The sequence below is a fragment of the Takifugu flavidus genome, chromosome 4 (genome assembly GCF_003711565.1).
Source record: "Takifugu flavidus isolate HTHZ2018 chromosome 4, ASM371156v2, whole genome shotgun sequence".
NCBI classification, from domain to species: domain Eukaryota; kingdom Metazoa; phylum Chordata; class Actinopteri; order Tetraodontiformes; family Tetraodontidae; genus Takifugu; species Takifugu flavidus.
In genome coordinates, this window is record NC_079523.1 from 286,439 (window position 1) to 303,658 (window position 17,220).

The 17,220-nt window shown below is 55.6% G+C and overlaps 1 protein-coding gene and 1 long non-coding RNA gene across 2 annotated transcripts in view; one reads left to right on the top strand and one right to left on the bottom strand.

Moving 5' to 3' along the window:
- Positions 1-12,884, bottom strand: dag1 (dystroglycan 1). The gene is made up of 4 exons (XM_057031595.1): positions 12,572-12,884; positions 6,584-7,150; positions 3,446-3,880; positions 1-3,308 (listed from the first exon to the last, which is right to left on the bottom strand). Exons 2-4 carry the CDS (start codon positions 6,917-6,919, stop codon positions 1,476-1,478), a joined length of 2,604 nt encoding a protein of 867 aa, XP_056887575.1. The 5' UTR covers positions 6,920-7,150; positions 12,572-12,884; the 3' UTR covers positions 1-1,475.
- Positions 7,616-17,220, top strand: part of LOC130524982 (uncharacterized) — a 22,345-nt gene continuing 12,740 nt past the window's right edge. The window contains exon 1 of the long non-coding RNA XR_008950300.1: positions 7,616-7,712. This is a non-coding gene — a long non-coding RNA (uncharacterized LOC130524982). The remainder of the gene's footprint in view (positions 7,713-17,220) is intronic.

Below are 17,220 nucleotides of genomic sequence, written 5' to 3' on the forward strand. Positions count from 1 at the left end.
TCGTTATCGAAGCCTTTTTATTATAAGACAAACATTAAAAACCAGAAAAAGCCGTGGCAACACCGAGGCGAGTCGCTGGCGCGGCCGCGTCCCCCAATTAGAATTCATGTCATCCGTATTAATATTATTATTATTATTATTATTATTATTATTGCAAAGGGTCACTTTCCAGTTCAAACTCAGAATCAAACACAGGAAAAAGAAATCAAACGTGTGATCACATCAAAATCAGAAGCACACGAGAAAATGAACGCGACCCTCAACTGAAGCGCTAATCTACAACAAATCAAAGCTAATCATCGTCAATTTGAGGCTGTAAAAAAGAGAAATAATGGTTAATTATTGGAAATCTCCTCGCAGCACCAGTTGGACCCAACCGTCGGGGAGTACAAAAATAATCGCGGCCCCCCGGGATCGGCTCTCGCTGCCCCTCCAGGAACGGCTCTCGCGGCCCCTCCAGGATCGGCTCTCGCGGTCCCCCGGGATCGGCTCTCGCGGCCCCCCGGGATCGGCTCTCGCGGTCCCTCGGGATCGGCTCTCGCGGTCCCTCCGGGATCGGCTCTCGCGGTCCCTCCGGGATCGGCTCTCTCGCGGTCCCCCCAGGATTGGCTCTCGCGGTCCCCCAGGGGACAGATGGGGTCGCCATTCCTGGTGACCCCAGAGAGCAACAACTCAAACCGGCCAAATTGATTGAAGGTTCCTTCTGAGCGAGATCCGGATCAAGACCCTGTTTTTCAGACTCATCCGTAATGAGTCCACCGTGCTGCTGCGTCCATCTGCTGCTCGCGGCACCTTCACGACCACCAGCTGATCTCGGCTGAACGAGGATCGTGAAACAGGCAAAAGAGCTTCTGGAGGGTCCGTGTCAAACATTCAACGCTACAAAAATATAGGAATCTATGTGAACATCCTGCGAGCGACCGCCTTTAGCACGCTGCTTCTGAGGTGGAAAAATGCTAAAATGGTGTTAAAGTCCAACCAAACAGAACCTGAAGAAACACACAATCACACAAACGCGCTTGTCCGCCGCCTCATCCAACCTCAGGCCTCAGACAGCCCACCCTGGGTGGACGGTGTCCCTTTGGATAAAAGCATCTTCTAAATGAATACAAGTGTAAAAACAAAGGCAAAAAAAGGTCGGACAGATGATTGAATCCACCTTCAAAGAGAAACTCTGGATAAAGTAAAAGTAACCAGAAGAAACAAAAGAGGCAGGAAGTGTGAAAATGACTCCTGAAATGTTGCTTCAAAGACCATTAAGTTTCTCTGAGGCCACAGTAGAAAAGCTGGATCACCACTCAGACCTGCCTGACCCCCACCCCCCACCCCCCCAACATTCCCTGTAGCTGCTTTGTTCATTAGCACCTTCAGCCACCACTCCTTGTAAATGTCCATACAAACACCAGATTGGAAACTGCCACAGTTCCTCGGGTGTTCCTCTCCCTCTGACCTATGAGGGGAGGGCTCTGTAAGTCTTAGGGGGGCACATAAGGAGGTGGAGACCTGTAGGGAGTCATGTTCTTGGGTCGGGAGCCTTTGCCCTCCATGGGAGTGTTGAAAGGTGGTGGTGGTTTGTAGGGAGGAGCATTGGGGTCTTCATCCCGCAGAGCTGTGTACTCCCCCAGCATCTCCTGGTTGAGAGGTGTGGTTTCTGGTGTGGCCATATTGGGATACTCTGGCGGTGGAAGTGGGGGCTTTTCCTCCTGGAGAATCAGGGGCATACTAGAGGACGGAGGTGGCTTGGAGTCATCGAGTTCATCAGCAAAGATAATGGGGACACCTTTTTTGATGAAGGTGGCCTGGTCCTCTATGGTCAGCTTGCCTTTTCTCTTCTTCCGATAGCAAATCATTGCAACGATGCCAGCGATCAGCAAGATGGCTGCCACCACCACAGCTGGAATGACTGTGTGCAGATAGACATCATCTGTGCTCTGACGTCCTGTTCCCAAGGCGGGGGTGACCACCTCGGGCTCGGGTAGGTGGATCTCACCCGGTGGGATGAAAGAGTAGGTTCTACAGCTCGACCTGCCCTTGACTTTGACCTCCAACGGTTTGAATTCTGGTTCCATGGAGTACCTGAAGTTCTGTGAAGGTTTTCCATCATGAGTTGCAAGTATGTTGCTCATTGCTGTGAGTTGATCCTTGGGACACGGGTGCTGAGGGAGACTGGTGTTGGTCCACTCCACCATGATGGACCCTTTGGTGATGTTCCTCAGACTTACTGTGCTGCTGTTGCGGTCGCCCAATGCATACGCCAGTTTTTTGACAAGAAGGATCTTTTTGTGAATGTCATTTGTTACTGAACGTGGGTCCCCATCAAATCGGGCGGTGAAGACGACGGGGGCCTTGTCATTGACGGGCCAGCGCTTTACGCGCACCTCAAATGCATCAACTGCAATTAGGCTCCCTTTGTCTGCTGCCTGCATGAAATATTCATGTTTGCCAACGTGCTGGACATCGGGGAGGCCGTAGAGCAGCTGGCTGGTGGTGTTGAACTGGACCCAGGAACCCTCTCCAACCACTTCATTGTTGTTCTGTCTCAATGTCAAGCGTAACTTGTCTGTGGTACCGTCTTCTTTATCAAAGAAAGTATCTGAAGGGATCTTGACCTCAAAGTAGGTGCCCACCAGTGCATTGACCTGGTCAATGGGGTTACGCAACTCTGGCTTGGTGTTATATGGATCTGGGATGACGACAAGAGATGGTGTGGTGCGTCTGGACGGTTTGGCTGTGGTGGACTTGGTTTCTTTGGGCACAGGCGTGGTTTTCGCTCTTTTAGGTGTCTTTGTCGTTCTTTTCGTGGAAGTCGGTGGCGGCAGTGTGGCGGTGGCCTCCACATAAGTTGGCCTGGTCACACTTGGCTGAATTGGAACACTGCTTGTTGTCTCCACTACTCTTGTTGGTTGAGGGGGTCCTGGCGTTGGTGTATGGACAACCGGGTCACGGAATCTGATGGTAGGTTTGCCCGGCAGTGGAACGGGGCCTCTCACCGGTGGGGCAGATGTCTCGCTAGGTGGCGCAATTGAAGGGGAAGAGAGTGTTGGAACCACCCTCACTGGAGGCTCCACCACAGTTGTTGGGGGTAGCACCACTAGAACCGGCGTTGGAGTGTTATTCAGTTGACGCCTGACCCGTTTGGGAACATGGGGTTTCTTGTTGGTGATGTGCCAGCCAACCACAGGGTAGCCCAGCTCAGCGGACATGGTGCCGGCCTTTGCGGGACCTTGGATATTGTTGATATCAGGAACTGTGGTCTGATCCAGAGAACAGCCGAGTTTCCAGGACAACAGGACTCCATTCTCCACCACCTGAGGGAGAAAAGAACCATTGCTTCTTTTCTGTCTGACACAACAAATGTCCAAACTCTGGACGTCCTCAGCTGTGGACGTGCAGTCTACGGTCACATTCAGTCTGGAGAAGTGGGATTCTGGATGGTTCGGCTCACCTTCTTTGCATTTCCTGGTCCAGCCATGAATGCAGACATGTCGAACAGCCTGTTGTTGACCACTGGCAGGATCTTCATGTGCTGAAGCCCGACCCCTGAGAAGCTCTTCATATTGTCCAGGAGCTCCACCCTCTGGCTGGAGCTCATCTTGGTCAGGTCAGCATCCATGATCACCGTCATCACCGTGACCGGCTCCTCCTCGTCACACGTGACATCAGCAGGTGCTAAAGGGGTGGAGTCCGGCTCCAGGTCATCCTCAGGGTGCACTTCAATTGAGAAGATCTCTGAGGAAGACGAGGACTTAGTGTTGCTGAAGAAGGTCACGGAGATATAATGGACGCCTCTGTCCTCCTCCAGGGGGACACCCTGCAGTGTACGACCGCCGGCGTTCCAGTGCAGCCACCTGGGAAGAGAATCCTTCCCCACCTCCGAGACCTGCAGAGGACAAACAGCTGTTTAGGACAGGCAGCGTCAGGGGCAACCACACCCGTCCACCCGTCCATCGTCCACCCGTCCGTCCACCCACCACTCGTCCACCCACCACCCGTCCATCATCCATCCACCCGTCCACCCGTCCATCATCCACCCACCCGTCCACCAACCACCCGTCCATCATCCACCATCCACCCGTCCACCACCCACCCACCACCCGTCCACCCGTCCATCATCCATCCACCCGTCCACCCGTCCACCACCCACCCGTCCACCACCCACCCGTCCACCACCCACCCGTCCACCACCCACCCTTCCACCACCCACCCGTCCACCACCCACCCGTCCACCATCACCACCCACCCGTCCACCCGTCCATCGTCCACCCATCCACCACCCACCCGTCCACCACCCACCCACCACCCGTCCACCCGTCCATCATCCACCATCCACCACCCATCCACCATCCACCATCCACCATCCACCCGTCCACCACCACCCGTCCACCACCCACCCGTCCATCATCCACCCACCCGTCCACCACCCACCCGTCCACCCGTCCACCATCCCCCCCCCACCCGTCCACCCACCATCCACCACCCACCCGTCCACCACCCACCATCCACCACCCACCCGTCCACCATCCCCCCCCCACCCGTCCACCCGTCCATCATCCATCCACCCGTCCATCATCCATCCCCCACCCACCCACCCATCATCCACCCGTCCACCATCCCCCCCCCACCCGTCCATCGTCCACCCATCCACCACCCACCCGTCCACCACCCGTCCGTCCACCCACCTGTCCACCATCCACCACCCATCCACCACCCACCGTCCACCACCCACCCGTCCACCCGTCCACCATCCCCCCACCCCTGCTGATCAGACGGGGGCTCCGCTGAAGGAGTCCAAAGGGCCGTCTCCGTGGCGACACCACCCTCCTGTATCTGCAGTTTGGTCTTTAAATATTTCCCCCTCTGACAGAAGGTCCCACCGTCTCATCGTCAGAATGACGTCTGCTTTAGGCTCCTCCTCCTGATCAGACTCAGTGACGCCAGGGCAGCAGGGTCTTCTCAGGTGGAGACGTGTCCTCCTTATTTATGGCAGTGGAGGCGGTGCTTATCAGGACACGCAGGAAATGCCTCCGATGATCCGACCCGGCTAAATATAACCCGATACTGGATCTGACACATGCCAAACATGGACTGGCCTGCTCCGCCTGGACAACCAATCAGAGCAGCCGACCATCGGGGCGACACCCAGCTATGCGGGCTGACAGCCAAGCCTCAGACCTGCGGCTGAGGGATCGCCAGGGAACGGCGAGCTGCTTCTGCTCGTGTGTAACCGTTCCAGACAGCCCGGAGTCGACCGTCCACCCCTGAAGGTGGAGCTCAACGTTCTGTGGCTCCAGAGGACCAACGTGCCTGAGACGGCCTCGCCTGCTGTGTGTTTAATTACATGGCAACGGGGCCGGCGGCCGCGTGCTGCCAACGCTCCCTCGCCGCCGGCCCTGTTGACTCAGACGTTCTGTTTGCAGCCTCCCCCCAGTTTTCCACTGCAGCTCTGCCAGAGCGAGCCGGCCGCCAAAGGTCCCGCGTTCCAGGGGGAGGAGCTGAGGGGGAGGGGTGGCTGCCAACGCTGTGGGGGAGGGGCTTATTAAGAGCACCACAACATGACCAGAATTGATTTGACCTTTCACTCTGCGACCCCGAGCGCTGACCTTCGGAATTCCTTCAGAGTGTTGAGCTGTCAACCGGGGGCTGGTGGAGGGAGGTGCGGGGGGGCAAAAGGAGGGTGAGGACGGCCGACTGGTCCCACCCTGGGATTCCCCTGGCTGTCCACACCCACCAGCTCCGCCCGCTGGCGCTCTCGGTGGGGCTCGCCAGACCTCCTGAATTTGGGCTCCAGCAGGTCAGGGTCCATCCAGGGGTGCTGACCCAGCAGAACCCTGGAGTCCATCCAGGGTTCTGCTGGGTCAGCACCCCTGGATCAACACGGACTAGCTCATGTTACCATCAACCAGGGCACCACCTCCTGCCTGTGTGACCTTCATGTGCTGCACGTCTGGCTGCATCAGATCTGCTGCCCATGGAACTTGTGTTCGGAACAGAGAGGAAGATGATGGTCAGCGTGCTCTTCATCTCCGTGTCAGACAGACGTGTGACACACCTGACTCCTCTTTAAATTCAGAAATATCTCATTGTTCAGGAACCACCAGAGTGTGGAGGAGGACCCTAACCCCGTGGAAGGTTCCTCCAAGAACCTTCATCAACACAGTGTTTCCATGCTGCTCGTGAGCATCTGCTGATAACGGCTGATGTGATGTGACAGGAAGGCGGAACACTAAAGAAAGGAGGAGGCCAAGAGAGTGGGAGATGAAAGAGGAGACGGGATCAGCTGTGAATGGGTGGGGAATGCTGTGACGGAGGACAGGAAGGACGTGGATGTGCACTATTAAGGCTGTAGCCTGAAGGAACCAGGGAGGAGATGAAACAGGGTGTGAAAGGAGCCGCCAGGAGGAGGAGCTTAATGTGGAGGAGCTGAACGGATGGATGGAGACACCAAGAATCCCACCGTGCACGTCACTGAGGCCCCCCAGAACTCCACATGGGGACAGGTCGCCTGTCCAAAGGGGGTCACATGACCTCCAGTGTCCTAACGTCCACCTGTGACATGCATGTACAGGAAGTGGCGCCGACTCACCTTGACAACGTCGGCCATGGAAACGTCCTCCAGCTGCTGTGGAAGCTTCATCCGGAACAGCCGGCCCACCGCCGCCGACGTGTCCAAGAAGGACCCGGGTACAGCCGGGTTCTGCTGCGTCTCTGTCCGGAAACCTTCTGAAGCTTCCTGGAACTCCTGAAGAAACGAGGAGCGCATGGAGGCCTCCAGCCCCCCTCCTTCATCCACCTCCACCTCCGCCCTGAGGCAGCTCGCCACGGCGAGGAGGCAGCCCAGTACCAGGACGCTGGTTCTGGTCAGTGAGAGGTCCAGGGCCCAGGTCCCTGCCAGGACTCCAGAACATGGGTTCCGGTGCATTCTTCTGTTTTTACCGTCCTGTCAGTGATGCAGTAAGGGGGGGGGGGGGGTCAACACCCCTGGGAACACAAATCCCTCCTTTCAAAATGACTCCGCCCACTTATGGCGGTCCTGCCGGGCAGTGACCTCCTTGTTTTGTCCTCCTTCCTTGAACCTTATTCGTCCTCCTCAGCGCCTTTGTCCTCAGCCCTCGGAGGGTGGGGGCCCCATTCTAGTGGAAGTCTTTAGGATCTGCCAGGAGACAAAGACAAGAGACACATTCAGTGGAATCCAACACTAAAACTCCTCCTCCAGGCGGATCCGGAACCTGGGAGATCCGGTCAGAGCTGCCGGCCGGTGGACCATCACGCTTGCAACCAGACCTGCTCCACATGGACACGGTCATGTGACCTTTCTGAACCTAGAAAAACTCTTTGGAACCTCCAGGAAAATGAGCTGGCTAGCTGCTCCTGTTAGCATTTAGCTGCTCCTGTTAGCATTTAGCTGCTCCTGTTAGCATTTAGCTGCTGTTTGAACTCACAACCATCAACATTTGGTTCCAGTTCATCACTAGAGCTGACAAGGGACAGGAACCATGGAGGGCGGTCGGGACTCGTCCCCTCAGAGACCTGCAGCAGAACACAGGACGAATGTGGCAGTGACGGACGGCGCCATCGAAGCGGGGGGGGGGGGGGGGGGGGGGTTACACTGAGAGTGTGTGTGTGTGTGAGTGAGAGTGTGTGTGTGTGTGTGTGTGAGTGAGAGAGTGTGTGTGTGTGTGTGTGTGAGTGAGTGTGTGTGTGTGTGAGAGAGTGTGTGTGTGTGTGTGTGAGAGTGTGTCCTGCCGAGAGCATTTGTCATTCAGAACGGGTCGGCCCCCTGCTGAGCCTCCTTTTTCTCCCACAGAAAGTGAAATCACGGCAGGAGCACCCAGGCGAGGTCCTCGCCCAGCTAGCTGCTTTTAGGCAGCTAACAAAGAGGCTTTGTGGTGCTACGGGTCCAGACGGCGCTTCACCTTTTCACCGGCGTCGCCTCCACCTCACCTGCTGCGTTGCTCCACCCCCCCACCCCCACTACAGCTCCCTGGTGTCCGGGTTGGTCCATGTGGCTCTGTTGTGAAACAGAACCAGACCGGATGTGGTTTATGTGTTGGTCTCCATGGTGAAGGATGCTAGCAACCGTGTCTGCTAGGCTACCTCTCCTCTTCTGCTGGGAGCTTTAGCCAATCAGCACCCAGGGAACCTCACACCCCAGCCAGGAGGTTCTGGGGGCTGATCCAAGTACCTACCCAGGAGCAGGGACTAGGTTAGGTCCAATAAAGGTTCCTGCAGGAGAGGTTCCGACCAGAGGCCTCCAGCCCTGTAACCCCCCCCCCCCAGAGTTCCTGCTTTGGGCTCCGCCTTCTTCTTGGCCTCACACTCAAATAAAGGATCCAGGTTGAAGGAGGCGATGAAGAGCTCCACAGGCTCATTTCCTCCTCAGATCCTCACCACAGCTAAAGTCAACTCACAGTTCACACCGGAGCAGCAGACAAACAGGGAATTCTGGGAAAACGGAACAACAACGCCCCAGCGGACGGCGTGGACAGCAGGTCCTGGCGGGCTGTTCCGGCCTCGCCCCGGTCCAGGATCCGAAGCCAGGGAGGCCAGATGTGAACTCGACTCCCCAAACATGCCAGAGGTGACTTCCTGTCTGCACAAACAGCAACACGCCAACTTCAAGCAGCTTCCATGTAGATTCCACACAACTGAACGTTATCGGAGACGCCGAGCCGGCGGCGCCCACGCCCGGGCCGGTCACATGGTCAGCTGGGACCCGCAGGACCGTGGGTGCGGCGGTTCCGGCCTCCCAGTCTCCCAACAACACTCGAGCAGCAAGAACGGAACCTCTCGCTAACCCTGAAACATCTGCAGCCGCCGTTCACCTGCCAATCAAAGCCGAGAGACGCGCAACATCAAAGACGCAGGGGAACATCAAAGAGCAGCTCTGGCTGCGTTGAGCTCCGCTTCGGATGCTGATTGATCAGGACTTATTGGTTCGTGGGACGGATCAATAACTGCAAGTTCAAGTGGACGAACGTCTCGTTAGGACTCGTTTAGGAACATTTGTGGAGCGTGACATCAGAAGGGTGCTGGAAATGGGGGGGGGGGAGGGGGGAGGGGGAGAGAGGGGAGGAGGGGGATAGGGGGGAGAGGGGAGGAGGGGGAGGGGGGGGGAGGGAGATAGGGGGGAGGGGGGGGAGATAGGGGGGGAGGGGGGGGAGAGGGGGAGGGGGAGAGAGAGGGAGAGGGGGGAGGGGGAGAGGGAGGGGGGAGGGGGGAGGGGGGGGGGGGGAGAGAGAGGGGAGGAGGGGGGGGTTGAGACCACCCATCAAGAATTGACCAAGACTGGCAGCTGGAACTTCATCTGTGTGACAGAAAATGACAGCTGGGAATGAGGGAACCTGATATATGCAACACACACACACACACACACACACACACACACACACACACACACACCACACACACACCACACACACACACACAACACACACACACACTTCAAGATGGACCCTGCAGAGGTTTAAAAGTGTCCTGTTATCAGGCCATGCAGCGACCCAGGACCCAGGACCCAGGACCCAGGACCCAGCTCTGTCTGGGAGGGTTTGGTCCTCACAAGTATGGGAGTCCTCACAGTGTGCTGATCCCAGCAGAACCTGCTTCTCTCCCAGGCAGCAGCTATTTTTAGAGGGAACCGTCCTGAAGGTGAGCCGGGCTCACAGCCGGAACCGGATCAGCATCACAGAGTACCGGATCTCCTGAGGAGTTCAGCACCGACGTGAGGGTCCACTAGCCGGGTCACGCAGGAGCTGGTTCTGGTCCGTTACTGTAGCCACCAAAATACTGGGACTGGAATGAGTGTGTGCGGTGTGTGTGTGTGTGCGTGCGGTGTGTGTGAGTGAGAGTGTGTGTGTGAGTGTGTGTGTGAGGGTGGGTGAGTGTGTGTGGGGTGTGAGGGTGGGGGTGTGAGTGTGTGTGTGAGTGTGGGTGAGTGTTGTGGTTGTGTGAGTGTGTGAGGCGGTGTGATGTGAGGGTGTGAGAGGTGTGTGGGTGATGGAGTGTGGGGAGTGGTGTGTGAAGTGGGGTTGTGAGTGTGTGGGAGTGCGTGTGTGTGAGTGGTGGGTGAGTGTGTGTGTGAGTGCTGTGTGTGAGGGAGTGTGTGTGTGTGGGTGAGTGTGGTGTTGTGAGTGTGTGTGAGTGTGTGTGTGTGAGGTGTGTGAGTGTGTGTGTGTGTGAGTGTGTGTGTGAGTGTGTGTGTGTGTGTGTGTGAGTGTGTGTGTGTGTGTCAGTGCGTGTGGGTGGTGTGTGGTGAGTGAGTGTGTGTGTGTTTGTGAGAGTGTGTGTGAGTGTGTGTGTGTGAGTGTGTGTGTCAGTGTGTGTCAGTGTGTGTCAGTGTATGTCTGTGTGTCAGTGTATGTCTGTGTGTGTGTGTGTATGTCTGTGTGTGTGCGTGTGTGTGTGCGTGTGGGTGTGTGTGTGCTGGCTCAGTCTCACCTGCTTCATTGGAGGTGACAGAAGCAGGTGAGCAAATGAGAAACAGACGTGTTAAAAGTAACAGTTAAACAACACACACACACACACACACACTCTTACACACACCTCTCTCACACACACACACACACCTCATCGTCTGTTGTTGAGTCGCAGGTGTGAATGTTTGGTCATGTGACCAGGTGGTTCTGAAGGTTCTGGTTCTGGTGTGAGGACAGAACGTCTGAAGGTGAGTGAACAGAAACTCCAGCCTCCCGTTCAGACAGAGCTGTTGCCATGGCGACGTCCTCTGGCTGCTCTGGGCTGAATTCCTTCACGGATGACACAGCAACACGTCTCCACATGTGGTCGTTGGGGGCGGAGCCACAAACGGCGTGCTGGCGTTGGGCTTCAGGAATCCCTTCATGTTTGGACAAACCACTCCAGAGCAGCCAGGACCTGTCCCAGGACCTGTCCCAGGACACAGCCAGGACCTGTCCCGGGACCTGTCCCAGGACCTGTCCCGGGACCTGTCCCAGGACACAGCCAGGACCTGTCCGGGACCGTCCCAGGACCTGTCCCGGGACCTGTCCCAGGACACAGCCAGGACCTGTCCGGGACCTGTCCCAGGACCTGTCCCGGGACCTGTCCCAGGACACAGCCAGGACCTGTCCCAGGACCTGTCCGGGACCTGTCCCAGGACCTGTCCCGGGACCTGTCCCAGGACCTGTCCCAGGACACAGCCAGGACCTGTCCCAGGACCGTCCCAGGACCTGTCCCAGGAGGGGGGGTGGAGCTTCCCGGTTGCCCTGGCAACTCCGGCGCCACTGAGCTCAACGAGCAGCACGGTGGGACACCGAAACAAGGAGGCCAATAAAAGTCCAGCAGAACTCCTGGGACGTGGTCACACACCCCGTCTACTTCTATGTTTGAGAGGACCTTCCTGCTACCCCCCCCCCCCCCCACCCACCAACCACCTGCCCCCCCGACACACACTCCTCCGTCAGGGGGGGGAGGAGCACCGTCAACACGTCCTGTTAGCACATTAGCCAGTGTGCTAACAGGACGTCCCAGAACAAAGCTCATCTTCAGAATGATGGCAACACACACACACACTCTCTCACTCACACACTGTCTCTCTCTCTCTCTCACTCACACACACACACACACACACACACACACGCACACACACACACACACACACCATGAACGTGTTCCAGCAGCTAAAGGTCAGACGGGACCAGCGAAGGTTCTAAAATAACCCGTCTGTCTCCACCACAGCTCCCAGTCCAACATCATGACTGGTTTCAGCTGGTTCCTCGTCCAGCAGATGTTGGTGTGGAATGATGTTAAAGTTCTGGCAGCTCTTTGGGGGGGGGGGGGGGGGACCAGGCCAAACAGGAGCCCCCAACACCAGGACCCCCAACACCAGGAGCCCCCAACACCAGGAGCCCCCAACACCAGGAGCCCCCAACAACAGGAGCCCCCAACACCTCCTCTGGTCCAGTAAATCCACCATCTTCCTTCTGTTCATTCCCAGTAAACTCACCGTCCTGGATGAAGCTCCAGAGCGGCCCGGCCCGGACCTCCGTCCCCCAGACTCCCCAGACTCCCCACGGACCCCCCAGACCCCCCCCCAGGCCGCGGCCGCCTGTCACACGTCTCCATGGCGAAGCGGACGTGAAGGGAATCCCGAGTTGGGTGTCGGAGCCTCCCGCAGAGAGAAGCGGCTTTACGGCGCCGCGATGCCCCACAAGCGCCCCCGCAGCGACCTGGAGCCGCGGCAGACCAGCTTCAGGGGCAAATCTCTGCAGGAGCCCCCCCCACCCTGGGATAATGCACCTGTCCTGGCCTGTCCCGGTCCTGGCCTGGCCCGGTCCTGGCCTGGCCCGGTCCTGGCCCGGCCCGGGGGCTCAGCTGCCCGAGTAGGAAGCGGACCAGGAGCTCCAGGGAGGCGGCGAACACCGCCCGACTCCGCAGGAGCTCACGGAGCCCGGAGGTGGAGCAGGAAGGTTCCCTCCGCCACACACGCGCTCGCACGCACACACGCGCACAAAACACCATTTCCCACCGATCTTCGCGTCTTTGATTCCGCATCTCCTTGGACGTTTGTTCGGTCCAGGAAAACAACAGAAGGAAAACGAGGAGAAGCAACACTGACCTCCGCGGTTCCGGCTCCGGGGGTCCGGAGAATCCCTCCTCCCTCTGCGAGACGCGGCTGCCGCACACGGTGGCTCGCTGCCGGGGCAGGAAGGGAAAAATCTCCGCGCGTCCGCAGGAAGTGGGAAAGAGGTGGGATTCCCAGTGGCGACGCGATTCCCGGCAGTTCGCCGACGGCAGGAATCCGGGAGAAGATCCGGTTCTCTTCAGAACCAGCGCGAAGCTGCTGCTGTGTCGTCCGAGCTGAGAGGCTCCGCGGCCGGACTCCACCGCAGCGCCGACCCGCAAATGTCCGCGGCTCCGCCTGGAGGAGGACTTGTCTGTGGAGGAGGGGCGCGGGGGCACTCCTCCCCTAAAACTGCCCCATACCCCCCCACCCTCTGTACTCCTGCTCCCCACCTTTCTTCTCTCTGTAATCACAGATAATCGGTTTACTTCACCGATCGATGCTGATATTGATCAGGGAGGTAAACGGATCACTGCACGAGACATCGTTATCGATCACACATGAAGGTTCCTGCTGAAGGTTCCTGCTGAAGGTTCCTCGAGAGAACGTGAGCTTGCTGATGGGTTCACCTGCTCAGGTGAAACAGGTGGCTCTCCTGATCCTGATTGGCTGGAAGGTGATCAGCTCCAGGTCCCATCTGCACAGGTGTGTCACGCAGGCTTATTAGAGGACACGCGGCAGCTGCAAATGTTCTGCTGGTTCTCCAGGAACAAACATCAAACCAGCTGTGACCATGGGCTCCTTCTCCTGCAGGAACCCTGCAGGAACCCTGCAGGAACCCTGGAGGAACCCTGGAGGAACCTGCAGGAACCCTGGAGGACCCCTGCAGGAACCCTGCAGGAACCCTTTAGCCATCAGAAACCCTTCGGAACTCTGACCAGCCCAGACTTAAGAAAGGTTTTGTTGTGACAACAGAACCTGGCTCCTTCACAGGTTCCTCATCTTTGGACTGGATCCTCCTCTTCATCACTGAGACATTCTGGGAATTCCAGGGAAACGTGCAAGGTCACGCCATCCCTCTATTGTTGTGTGAGGTTGGAGGCCCTATCTGGAGCCCCCTCCCCCCGGGGCCGCTGAAGGAATGTGAGAACAGAAGCTCGGCCCTGCAAGCCTCGTTCAGGTCAGGTCAGATCCTGATCAGGTTCTGATCAGGATCTGGTCTTAACTCGCTCTTTAATGAGCTGCCAGCAGTGATGAGGTGAGAGGGTCCACCAACACGCCACAACTCCAGCTGTGACAAAACACCAACTTCTGTGTGTGTGTGTGCGTGTGTGTGCATGCCTGTGTGTGTGTGTGTGTGTGCGTGTGTGTGTGTGTGTGGTGTCTGCCTGTGTGTGTCACTGTGTGTGTGTGTCTGCCTGTGTGTGTGTCTGTGTGTGTGTGCGTGCCTGTGTGTGTGCGTGTCACTGTGTTGTGTCTGCCTGTGTGTGTGTGTCACTGTGGTGTGCGTGTCACTGTGTGTGTGTCTGCCTGTGTGTGGTCTGTGTGTGTGTGCGTGCCTGTGTGTGTGTGCGTGTCACTGTGTGTGTGTCTGCCTGTGTGTGTGCGTGTCACTGTGTGTGTGTGTTCTGGTTCTTGCTACATAAGTACCAAAAGTACCGTAATGCTCACTCTACTAGCAGCGTGAGGACCCTGGACTGGTTCCCAGGTCTCCAGAGGCCTGATTGTGGGCTAGGACCAGGTTTTAAGGTTGAGGTTCAAACTTGGTTGAGGTCGCTCAGACTAACCAGTCACATGACCAGTCACATGACACTAATTATATTGGATGTTTAAATGTTTCAGGTGAACTCAAACTGGAACTGAATCACAAAGCTTTAAATCTTATATTGCGCGATGGTCCTCTGGCGCCCCCTGCCGATAGGTGTTTCATCAAGTAAACGGAAGTGGATGAGGTCAGAGGTCACAGCTGGAGGCTTCCGGGATGAAATCAAACCAGGAGGTGTGACTGTGATGGTTCCTGGAACCTTTATCAAACTACTGATGATGAAAAGCTGTTTTATAGATGTGAATGAAGGTGTTATTCAGGTCTTCCATCACATCAGGCGTCACCTCGGTGGTGTTTCTGACCTGGTGCAGCTCATCTGGGGATGAAGGCTCCTCCCCTCCTCCTGCCCCCCCCACTCCTCAAGATCAGCAGCAGCTAACCATAACTATTAACCCTGCTAACCCTCTGACCCTAACCCTACTAACCCTACTAACCCTGCTAACCCTCTAACCCTGCTAACCTCTGACTGACCCTGCTAACCCTCTAACCCTCTAACCCTACTAACCCTGCTAACCCTACTACCCTGCTAACCCTCTAACCCTGCTAACCCTCTGACCCTACTAACCCTGCTAACCCTCTAACCCTCTAACCCTGCTAACCCTGCTAACCCTGCTAACCCTACTAACCCTACTAACCCTACTAACCCTCTGACCCTACTAACCCTACTAACCCTGCTAACCCTCTAACCCTCTAACCCTGCTAACCCTCTAACCCTACTAACCCTCTAACCCAGGCATGGGCAAACTACGGCCCGGGGGCCACACGCGGCCCGTTAAACGTTTTAATCCGGCCGCCAAACTTGAAAAATTAAATGAATAAACCTGTTATTAATGTTAAATTTTCACTGCAATTCTGGTGTTTTCCCACTAGAAAAAAGACAGTCAGGAGGAGAGTGATGGTGATATCCTGAAGGATAACAGAGCTTTCAGTGCTTTAAAATAGAAATGGTTATTAATTTTTTTTAAAAAGGCACATTTTATTCATTTGATTTTAAGTGTTTTAAGACTCATTCCAAAGTCAGATATTTTGTTGTAATGCTTCTCTTCATTTTCATTTGAAATTAAAGCACATGTTTTCTCCATATCCCAAGATGTGTATTTTTTCTCCAATGAGGTGAGGTTACCAAAGCACTCCATCCATCCATCTGCTCCTGGTCCGCCCCTCTGTCAAATGTTAGAACCCATTGTGGCCCACGAATCAAAATGTTTGCCCACCCCTGATCTAACCCTACTAACCCTGCTAACCCTCTAACCCTCTAACCCTCTGACTCTAACCCTCTGACCCTACTAACCCTCTGACCCTACTACCCTCTAACCCTACTGACCCTGCTAACCCTCTGACCCTGCTAACCCTACTAACCCTGCTAACCCTCTGACCCTGCTAACCCTACTAACCCTGCTAACCCTCTGACCCTGCTAACCCTACTAACCCTCTGACTCTAACCCTCTAACCCTACTAACCCTCTGACCCTAACCCTCTAACCCTACTAACCCTCTGACCCTACTAACCCTCTGACCTACTAACCCTCTAACTCTAACCCTCTGACCCTACTAACCCTCTGACCCTAACCCTCTGACCCTACTAACCCTCTGACCCTACTAACCCTCTAACTCTAACCCTCTGACCCTACTAACCCTCTAACTCTAACCCTCTGACCCTACTAACCCTCTGACCCTACTAACCCTCTGACCCTACTAACCTCTAACTCTAACCCTCTAACCCTACTCCCTAACCCTACTAACCCTGCTAACCCTCTAACCCTGCTAACCCTCTGACCCTACTAACCTGCTAACCCTCTAACCCTCTGACCTACTAAACCTGCTAACCCTACTAACCCTGCTAACCCTCTAACCCTGCCAACCCTCTAACCCTGCTAACCCGCTAACCCTCTAACCCTGCTAACCCTCTAACCCTCTAACCCTCTAACCCTCTAACCCTCTAACCCTACTAACCCTACTAACCCTCTAACCCTACCCCTAACCCTACTAACCCTGCTAACCCTACTAACCCTGCTAAACCTCTAACCGCTAACCCTCTAACCCTGCTAACCCTGCTAACCCTCTAACCCTACTAACTACTACCCTCTAACCCTCTAACTAACCCTGCTAACCCTCTAACCCTACTAACCCTCTAACCCAGCATGGCAAACTAAGGCCCGGGGGCCACACGTGGCCCGTTAAACGTTTTAATCCGGCCCGCCAAACTTGAAAAATTAAATGAATAAACCTTGTTAATGTTAAATTTTCACTGCAATTCTGGTGTTTTCCCACTAGAAAAAAGACAGTCAGGAGGAGAGTGATGGTGATATCCTGAAGGATAACAGAACTTTCAGTGCTTTAAAATAGAAATGGTTATTAATTTTTTTTAAAAAGGCACATTTTATTCATTTGATTTTAAGTGTTTTAAGACTCATTCCAAAGTCAGATATTTTGTTGTAATGCTTCTCTTCATTTTCATTTGAAATTAAAGCACATGTTTTCTCCATACCCAAGATGTGTATTTTTTCTCCAATGAGGTGAGGTTACCAAAGCACTCCATCCATCCATCTGCTCCTGGTCCGGCCCCTTTGTCAAATGTTAGAACCCTTGTGGCCCACGAATCAAAATGTTTGCCCACCCCTGCTCTAACCTCTAACCCTACTAACCCTCTAACCCTCTGACCCTGCTAACCCTCTGACTCTAACCCTCTAACCCTACTAACCCTCTGACTCTAACCCTCTGACCCTACTAACCCTCTGACCCTACTAACCCTCTGACCCTACTAACCCTACTAACCCTCTACCCTGCTAACCCTACTACCCTGCTAACCCTCTGACCCTGCTAACCCTCTGACTCTAACCCTCTAACCCTCTGACTCTAACCCTCTAACCCTACTAACC